Genomic DNA, 10060 nt, shown 5'->3' with positions numbered 1-10060 from the left:
GTTTCCTAGACCAGCCTGCATTGAATGCAGTAACTACCACATTTGTATTTGAAAACAGATCAAACCCTTTGGATGGAAGAAACTAGACATCCATACCTTTTCAAGGATATAAATTTCATATAAATGGTATACTCCATTGATTTTATATGATTTTTGAAAGATAGGATACATATTTCATGAATTCACACATTGACATGTTTAAGTCTACTTTTCACCCCACCCATTAAGTACTTAATGGATAAGCCAATGACTATTGACTTCAGTGAAAAGAAAGCCCAAAGCATATAATTTTTATGAATAAAATAAACATCTTAATGGATTAAGATTTATGCTTGAAATCAACATATTAACCACACTTTTTCACATAAGATGATCCCTAGAAGGAATATTGGGTTTGGATTTCAATCCAAACCCATTAAGCACTTAATCCCTGATTTTGAGTAGAAAAGAAGAAGAAGAAGAAGAAGCACCACTTGACCACCATGAAATGGTGGTTAAAATCCTCACACATGAACATTAAAATCAAAGGCCACATAAGATTTGATTGACTAAACTTCTAATGAACATTAATGTGATTGAAAAGAACAACCCACAACCACCTCACGCTGGTCTATGATGGCGATGAAGTGACCTCCGACAACTACCACCACTAACGACGGTGGTGACTTGTGGCGATGGTGTTTGGTCATTTTGAAAGAAAAAAAGAATTAGATGAATTAAATTACCAATCAAGGGATTCTAGCATCACCACCATCTTCTTCCATCATCTCTCTCCTATATCCAACCATCTTCCATGTTGAATCTCCGACGAACACCTCATTTCCCTGTCTCCTTCTTCTCTCGATATTCCTCCCCATTTTCTTCACCTCACAACTGGTTATGTAGCAAGATGAGTGGCTAGGGTTTTGGCCTATTAGGTGAAAGGGTTGTTTAGCTATTATCAAGTGGTCTATAGGCTTTAGCCCTATATTTTCACTTCAACCCCTCAAATTTTCCATTTTAACAAAAACATTCCCTAAGGTCAAATGTCTTAACAATTTAAGTTTCTAACTTTAACCCTTTTAGTATATCACTGCATTTGAACTCTTTATATAGTAAATAGTTATTTGTAATTAGTTTTATTAAAAAAATTTCATTTTATTTATTAATATTATTAATATTTCCTATTATTTTCATATATTTATATTATTAATTAACCTTTCTAAATTATATGAATAATCCTTTTTACTTATTTAGCTTATTTATTAACCCTAAATTTATTTTTAATTTATATAAGTATGCTCAAAATTTACTAGACCATTTTTCTGGGTTCACCATTTCATGTTATTCACAAAATGTTTAGTGTATACAATGACCGATAATTTTGTATCAATCCACAATTCAAACATGCAAGTCCAAATTTTATAATTTGAAAAATCATTAAAAATTAATTTTCTTAAATTTCCAAAAACAAAATGTACTATTAACATATACCTTGAATCTAAGTTCGATTGTTGTAATCCTTGATCTAGCAGTTGATTCACATTCCAAATATGGTTGGAAAAATGTTACAATTTCAGTCCAAGTTTCTTTTTTATGATGACACCGTCCCTAAGTGTGAACTTTGTTGCAGAAACATTTAGTCCCTAAATACAAAGCAATTTTGGGCAAATTCGATTTTGAATTGTGATTATGTGTTTACCCTCATATCGAAATTCCTAATTGGTATATATCCTTCCATTAGATTAGCACCACGCTTTAAGGAACACCAATACCTTATACTCACTCATCGCTTTGGTGTTCTTCTTCTTCTTCTCGGTTTAGAGACAACTAGGCACAAAAACCTTGTAAAATTTTTTTATGATTTCAAAAAAAAGCTTTAAATCTTTTGTATATATTTTGAATTTGTTCTAAGTGACAAAAAGAGTTTTGAAATGTCATTTTATGGTTATTTTGAATTAGATGAAGGTTTTTTTGCCACATGTCACCCTCTCTCACCATTTTTGTTCATCATAGTCATGGAAGGACTAAACGTTGCCCTCAAATCAGCAGTAGAAAAAGGATTGTATAAAGGTATCGAAATCCCAGGAAGTGGACTAGCAATCTCCCATTTATTCTACACGGATGATGCATTGTTCTTGGGTGAGTGGTCCTGGTCTAACCTGAAGAACCTGCCTCGTATTCTCAAATGCTTATACGCATCTTCAGGTCTAAAAGTCAATTTTTTCAAGTCCAAGGTATTTGACATTGGTGCAATGCAGGCAGAGACTTCTAACTGGGCGAGTTTGCTTTGATGCAAGGCGGACACTCTACCCTTCACCTACCTTGGAGTCCCGGTTGGTGCCAATATGAATTTGGCCAACAATTGGAGTCCAATAATTAGCAAGATTCAAGCTAGACTGTTCAATTGGAAAACAAAGACACTCTCATTTGGTGGCCAAGTGACATTAATCACATCAGTTCTAGGCAACTTACCTACATATTACCTATCCTTGTTCAAAGCCCTAATGGGGGTGTTGGAATCAATTGAGAAAATTAGAAGATCGTTTTTGTGGGGTACAAATGAAGGGAAGAGGAAAATACACTAGGTATCATGGAAACAAGTTACCACACCCAAAGAATTAGGTGGTCTTAGAGTTGGATCGATTCGAGCATTAAATATTGGTCTTATGATCAAATGGTAGTGGCGTTTGAAGAATGATACAACATCTTTATGGGAACAAACGGTTACGGGCATACACAATCTCCACAAAAACCACATGATTACATATGTAAGAAATCTATCATGGGGGTCTGGAAAAATATTGTTGGGATGGTAAAAGACATTGAAGCACACGGTTAATAATAAATGATGTATTCAAGCACGTAACAATCTCTGGAGAACAAACCCTATTTTGGCAAGATACTTGGTTGGGACACGAACGATTAAAATCAAAATATTTGTCACTCTATTTTGCACTGCAATCTGCAACACTTCCTAGAATCAGTTGGTGTAAAATTGTCCCACTCAAGGTGTTGTGTTTTATATGGCGTGCAGCTCAAGGTAGTATCCTTGCCGCTACAACATTACAACAAAGAGGAGTCACCATTAACATCACTACATGCTCGAATTGTATTTGAAAGAAGAAGATGCGGACCACATATTGTTTAACTTCCCTTTTGTTGGACTCATAAGAGAAAGAATTTTTACCTGGTGTAGAATTAACCAACATGGTATAAACAAAAGTAGTGATCTTCTTCAATTCGCGACTTCATGGGGAAGATGCCCCAAATTAAGGAAGAGAATAACAGTCATATGTTATGGGATGCTATGGATGAACTGGAAGTGCAGGATGAAAGACTGTTTCAAGGTGCATTATTATCAACATCTGGTATCGATAAAATCAAGTCACTATCATATCATTGGCTCAATTGTCGGGAAAATGTGATGTTGGTAGTTGGTTGGGTTGGAACTCTTCTCCCTTGTCTCCGTTGTAACCCACCTCTTTTGTTCCTTTTCTGCCCCTTCCTAGTCACTTGCTAGGCTTGTGGCTTCTTAATAAAATTTGTTGTTTCTAAAAAAAAAAGATATATATATATATATATATATATATATATATATATATAACTTACAAAAAAAAATATAAAAATAAAAATAAAAAATAAATAGAACCTAAGAGTTTTGAACTTACTAAACAATATATAAAACTATTCTCAATCTAAAAAAAAAAAAACTAAGAGTTTTGAACTTACTAAGCAATATATAAAACTATTTTCATAACTTAAAAAAAAAAGGGAAAAGAAAAGAAAAAAGTTTTGAACTCATTAATGCCAAATATTCGATAAACATCTCGAAAAACACCTTTTTTTTCATATATGTCTGCATCATGCATAGTTTCGAAATAAAAACAAAGAGCACTATATAGATGAGTGTCGACTTTGATAAACATTTTAAATATAAAGACCACAATAATTGATTTTGAAACCGATAATAGAGTTTGTAACTAACTACGTTTTAAAATTGAAGATTTTTCTTACAATTTAAAAAGGAATAAAAAATAAATAAATAGAAACTAACTAAATAAACAAACAAAAATCCCATTGTTATATCTATTTTGTGAATAAGGTCATTCTCGTCCAGATCGCTTTTATTAAATATTTTTCAAAGGATACGTAGAGAATTTTCAAGTATATGATTAGGATGAAAGAAAAGCAAAGCGAGGGTATGATCGTCATTTAAGAGCAGCAGACTAGAAGTAGCTGCCTTTTCTTCTGGGTAAATCTCAGACGCAAGGATCATTGTTCTAAAAGACAAACCAATAACATCATAACAGTTTGCCCACTCCCGACCAAATTCACTTCATCTTGCTATAATCCCAACACCTTCTATATGTTTCGCTGTCTTTTTTCTCCAGAAGTCGATATGATTTAGCGTTTCTTGTTAATCTGAGGAGTTATTCATCTTATTCTTCTACACCCGTTGCAGAATCTTCTTCAGGTAACGTGCTTCTTCATATCCAAAATTTAGTTTTTTTCATTTTCGATTTGTGTAATCATAGCAACTTTTATTGATAATCTGAAGTGTTATTCCACATGGGTTTTCAATTTTGTGTTCAAATTTCTTGTTAATCGCATCGTAAATCCGTATTGAATTATGCACTTCAAGTGTTTGATAATTTGACTGACTGATTCGACCTCTTACAGAATTATCATATTACTGAGTGTAGGAGTAGCTGATTTATTCTTATGTTTTTCCTTTCAGTTTTCCTTCTTTTTCTATACATTTGTAAAGCGTTGATTGTATCTAAGAAATGAAATCTTTGAATTTCTTATGAATGAAGTTCATTTGTGCATAAACTATAGATTCGATCTTCAAATCGTTCCACAATAATCATGAATGGAAACCAGCCTTCAACACTTAGAGATCAGAGAGAAAAGCAGACTTCATTTCTTGAGGTCAATTACAAGATTCACAACCATTTATACCAAAATTGATACTTTCTATATATATATATATATATATATATATATATATATATATATATATATATATATATATATATATATATATATATATATATAAAGAAAGATCATTTATGATTTACCTTTCTTTATGTTATGTTCAGGTTGTTAATACTGAAAAGCTATTATGGGCAACAATTCAACATAAAGGCATACAACATTTAGAGGTTCAAGATCTTTATCTTAAAGTACGATCTGGTTATGAGAAAATCATCCTTAATGATTACAAACAAGTCGATCTTCAAGAAGTTGAATATTCTCTATGGAAGCTTCACTACAAACACATTGATGAATATCGTAAGAAAATCAAGAAAGTGTCATCGGGAACAGAAAGCACAAACAACCTTAATAGCCACGTGGAAGGATTCAAATTGTTTCTCTCTAAAGTTGCCGAGTTCTACAAGGACCTAATTGCAAAATTCAGAAAAACTTTTGTATCTGAAGAAACATTGTTGAAAAAGAATGGAAATGGAGACCCTGTTTCTAATGAAAACACAATATTACAAAAATGCCATTATGTATGTCATAGGTTTTTAGTTTGTTTAGGTGATCTTTCAAGATATGTTGAGCTTTGTAAAAAGCCCGAGGTTCAAAAATGGGGGGTGGCAGCTACTTATTACTTAGAAGCAACAACAGTTTGGCCTCATAGTGGAAACCCTCAAAATCAGGTATAAAATTGTTTTGACATTGTTTATTATTTATGATGTGAAAATAATTGATGAAATTTTTTGAAGTTGGCATTATTGGCAACATATATTGGTGATGATTTTCTTGCGTTATATCATTGTATAAGAAGTTTGGCTGTGAAAGAGCCTTTTCCAGATGCTCGAGATAATATTATGTTGCTTTTTGAGAAGGTAACAAGTTGATATTTTCATTTTTTGATTTATATGAAGAAGCTGAAAAACCCTAATTTGATGTTAATTTGCAGAACAAATCATCGCAATTAGAATCGCTTTCTACCAATGCCCATATTGATTTCTCAAAGCCATTGAAGAGGCTTTCATCGCAGATTAAGTCGCATTCAAGCATGGATTCTACGAATATTAAATTAGGAGGTAATGGGAATGAGCATGTTTTTCCTGTGAAAACAGATCTTTGGCCTCTTTTTGTGAGGATGATGAGTTTCTTTCTGGTTAAACCGAGTTTTGAGGATTTACCTCACACTTTCGCATCAACAATGAAGGAGTTGGAAGCAGTATTGGCATTAAACGAAATGGAATTGAATTCATCGTTAGAACCGTATGATCAGTTCGATTCATCAAGGAAAGGACCTTATCGAGCTCTTCAATCTGTCGCCATTCTCATCTTTGTAATCCATAATCTGATGAAAACTCCGGAACTTAAAGAACTAAAAGGCCAAAAAGACGAACAGCTTTCAGCATGTAGCTCATGGGCCTGGACGTGTATGTTTACTTGTTTGGGTCATTTTATCCAGCGGTGTCTCAGCCTTACCACCGCCGGATCCGATCGACAGAACTGCTGCTCGTTGTTGCCTGCGGTGCTCGTGTTCCTGGAATGGTATGTTGGTGTGATTGATTTTGCAGGAAGTTATGATGAAGATGAAAAGGTTTGTAATGCTAAATCGTATTTCCTTGGTGCTTTGGTTGATCTTGTGAGCGGATTTGATGAAAACCCTAATTTCTCGAATCGAGTTGCTTTGTGGGAAGACTATGAGTTGAGAGGATTCAAACCTGTTTCCCAATCAAACGAGCTTCTAGACTTCTGTAATTCCGAAAATAGACGGAGATTCGACTTCGGGAATTCGAATTCGATCCGTGTCAATCGCGTTCTTCATGCTTCCATTAAAGTAGCCGAGAAATTGAAGTGTGGGTCGATCATTTATGATCGATCTTCAAGGAAGTTTTCAAAGAAAAACGAGAAAGAGATTATCGAGGAAGAAGAATCGAGTGTCGTTGAAGAGGAGGAGGTGATTCTCTTCAAACCTCTCACGAGATACAACTCTGAACCGATTCAGACTGAAACTGAAACTTCTGATCAAGAACATCTTCGACGATCTTCATCTCTAATCGGTGCACAAAATGCTGCAGGACCTCCTTCCCTAAGTGGCTGGGTTCTTAATAGAGAAAGCTTAAACCTAGAAAGAGAAAGAGGATCACGAAGTCCAAACAAGAGAGAGTTGTCTCCCATTTCTGAAATGCCGACATCATCATATGTAGCTCCGATTCCTTCAGCCCCATTGTTACCGGACGATTTTAGTTCTGGAGTTCCGGGCTTTGAGGATGGATTCCGGCCACCGGTATTTGGATTAAGTTCTTCGGAATGGCTTTACCGGTATACAAACAACCTGAGTCTGGAGCGAGGCAATGGAAATCTTCCGAATCCCAACCCTCATTGGCCGGTTTCGGGAAACAACCCTGCCGGAACTATCGCCGGAAACTTCCATGGATATGGTGGTGGTTCGAGATATGACGTTGTTGATAGGTGGGGAAACCCATTGCTTACGAACCGGATGGTGTATTTGGAGAATCCAAGGGAGAGGTTTTTGTTTGGTGGTGGTGGCGGCGGCGGCGGTGGTGGTGAACAGCCACCAGTTTTGCAGCATGTGAAAGAGAGGGAATGGCAGCTGCCGAATGAGTCTCTGTTTAGAGGTAATCCGTACATGGGGAATTGAAATATTTATTTTTTTATGATTATGTTAATATAAACTTCTGTATTGTATTTGTAATGTTTTGTGTATTTTGTCTCCTTTGTTTGAGGCTTGTATCGAAGATCTGTACATTGTAATTTTTAGTGAATATAGAGTGATTTTGGAAGAAAGGGTGCTAATGTTTTGTTTGTTAATTGATGAATATTAAATTGCAACAATTGTATGAATTAAGTTTTGTTTTACTACATTATAAGTTCATAATCATAACAAAAGCTGAGAATTACAAGAAACTACGTCATGATTATACATTTGTTAGTTAAAGATTGAATAGACGAAATACCTTAAAATGTGATTTTCTTTTACAGAAAACAAGTTATATAATTTATTTTTCTTAAATTTCGTACTATTTTTATAAGTTTCAAACCTATTTTTCTAAAAAAACTAGTTATAAATTTCGAGCATGTTCATCCTATGACTTTCAAACATGTAGTGTCTATGAGTTTCGAATATGCTATTGTTAGGTATAATTTTTGAATATATTTCAAATATATTCATCATATATGATATTTAAGACATGTATGCATGGGGTACTAACTTACGAAACTACAAATACAATTCCTGATGAGGTTATTGTGATTTACTCGATTCCAAGTATTTGAACGAAGAAGCCGAGTTTGACACTGCCATTTAGTATACTAAATTTTAATAGAAATCTAATATATGTGATTTAACACTTCAAAAAAAAAAAGGGTAGTTTATATTCGGTCTCTCAAACTTCAACCTCGAAATAAATTGTTCTTTAAAATCATAAAAATCTAATTAATTAAAAGTAAAATAACTTCCCAAAAACCAGTAGTATTGGACGTGACTTTGGGAGCCTTTTTTTTTTCTTCAAATAAAATAAATAATGATACTGATACAACAGGATAATAAAGAAAAAATTAAATGATTTGAGACACTGTGATGCTATTGGGTTATTGGGCCATGAGCCATGGGCCAATTAATCATATCTGCGACTGTGATTTGAGAATCCACGCTGAAAACAGTCCGCCAAAATTTCCAAATTGAGATGAAATTGTAGATGCGATCTGATTTTTTGGTCAAAATCAACTAAATCGCTTGCAGAATCGACTTGCTGCAATCACTTATTTGCTAGATTGCGTGATCTCAATCTTAATTTTCCCTCCATATCCTCAAGGAAGCTAAAACCCTCTTCATATATATTTGGAGTAAGAATCGCCCATCCGTACAACTCAGAATTGAACCCTAATTTCCAGATCAAGCCACCCAGAATGGAAGGAAAACAATCTGTAGAAGATGTGTCATCAGCAACAGCCGTCTTTCTCGGAGCCTTAGCCCCTGGTGTTAACGTTCGTAGACTTTTCAAATCGCCAAGTATTAATTTTCTCCATTTTATCGATCAATTACTAATCTTTCTCTTGTTTTGATATCAGGGTCCAACCTGGAATGCATTAAAAGGAGCATTCTTCATGTTGGGTGTTTGTCTTTGTGCTATGTTGGGCTTAGCTTTCTCTTCTAGCGACTCTGCAATGGTGCTTCATGTTACCTTCCTTGTTCTTATCACCGGCATCCTATTCTTTCTTCTCAGCGGGTAACGTTCTTAAATTTGCATTTATTTTTGGTAAATTATTACGATTGATATATGATAATATGCATTGATGATCTATGACTTTTTGAATTGATGATTGATTTGTGTCCAAATAAGTCTTAATTATTAAGAGGGAAGTAGGAAGCTAGTTGAATCTTTTTTTGGTTTTCAGTTGATATATGATCTGTTTACAAGATCACAAACTCTTGAATCTTTAATGATCTACAAAACTACATTAGATTACTTATGTCAGTGATATACTAATGATCATTAATGGTTCTATGTGGTTACTTTAGAGTTTCCTAATGATCTTTTAATGGTGTTTCTGCAGCTTTCTTGCGCAGACTGGCTTGGTTACTGTTGAACATCAAATGCAGGAGATAGGCTTAGCACCCAGTCAAGCTGACAAAACAAGTGAAAAGAACAAATAAAGAAGAAAACTTTTGGCTAATCATACCTTCTTATTTAAGACCTTAATTGTTCTTATAGAAAATTTTGAAAATCATTCTTTTGATTTTGTGATTCTTCTTTGATAATGTGATGTGTAATTTGCTTGATTAATGTTACATGCACATAATGTAAAACCCATAGAGAGACTATATAATAAAAAGAGAAGTAAAGTATAAAGGGATGTTAAATGTAAGAGTGGAGATGGGAATCCTAAACGCAACAAACCACAGAAACCAAACTGTAAAACTAATGCTGGAAGTGAGGTTATGAAACCACGAACACCTAAACTGTCCACCAATGATAAATAAGATCAGAAGTAGTAGACTTTAAGCAGACATTGAGTTTGACTTTGATCTTTACATCGACTTTGAGTAGATTACTCTTCCAATTCAGATGCAAAAGATTATAAG

At 34.2% G+C, this 10060-nt stretch overlaps 2 protein-coding genes across 2 annotated transcripts; both read left to right on the top strand.

Moving 5' to 3' along the window:
* Nucleotides 1–4137: 4137 nt before the first annotated feature.
* On the top strand, nt 4138–7761 carry LOC145102025 (Telomerase activating protein Est1). The gene is made up of 5 exons (XM_079039350.1): nt 4138–4456; nt 4822–4914; nt 5085–5648; nt 5715–5837; nt 5912–7761. Exons 2-5 carry the CDS (start codon nt 4852–4854, stop codon nt 7613–7615), a joined length of 2454 nt encoding a protein of 817 aa, XP_078895476.1. The 5' UTR covers nt 4138–4456; nt 4822–4851; the 3' UTR covers nt 7616–7761.
* An 865-nt stretch (nt 7762–8626) lies between these two features.
* On the top strand, nt 8627–9761 carry LOC145100224 (uncharacterized). The gene is made up of 3 exons (XM_079037584.1): nt 8627–8961; nt 9046–9203; nt 9532–9761. Exons 1-3 carry the CDS (start codon nt 8884–8886, stop codon nt 9629–9631), a joined length of 336 nt encoding a protein of 111 aa, XP_078893710.1. The 5' UTR covers nt 8627–8883; the 3' UTR covers nt 9632–9761.
* The last annotated feature ends 299 nt before the right edge of the window (nt 9762–10060 follow it).

The sequence above is a fragment of the Lactuca serriola genome, chromosome 4 (genome assembly GCF_051521515.1).
Source record: "Lactuca serriola cultivar US96UC23 chromosome 4, Lser_US96UC23_V15, whole genome shotgun sequence".
NCBI lineage: Eukaryota > Viridiplantae > Streptophyta > Magnoliopsida > Asterales > Asteraceae > Lactuca > Lactuca serriola.
This window is presented reverse-complemented; position numbering and strand designations above follow the sequence as displayed.

Coding starts and splice junctions, on each gene's coding strand:
- LOC145102025 (XM_079039350.1), top strand. CDS start 4,852: ATGAATGGAAACCAGCCTTCAACACTTAGAGATCAGAGAGAAAAGCAG. Junction 4,915..5,084: donor AGCAGACTTCATTTCTTGAG/GTCAATTACAAG, acceptor TGTTATGTTCAG/GTTGTTAATACTGAAAAGCT. Junction 5,649..5,714: donor GTGGAAACCCTCAAAATCAG/GTATAAAATTGT, acceptor AATTTTTTGAAG/TTGGCATTATTGGCAACATA.
- LOC145100224 (XM_079037584.1), top strand. CDS start 8,884: ATGGAAGGAAAACAATCTGTAGAAGATGTGTCATCAGCAACAGCCGTC. Junction 8,962..9,045: donor CCTTAGCCCCTGGTGTTAAC/GTTCGTAGACTT, acceptor TTTTGATATCAG/GGTCCAACCTGGAATGCATT. Junction 9,204..9,531: donor CTATTCTTTCTTCTCAGCGG/GTAACGTTCTTA, acceptor GTGTTTCTGCAG/CTTTCTTGCGCAGACTGGCT.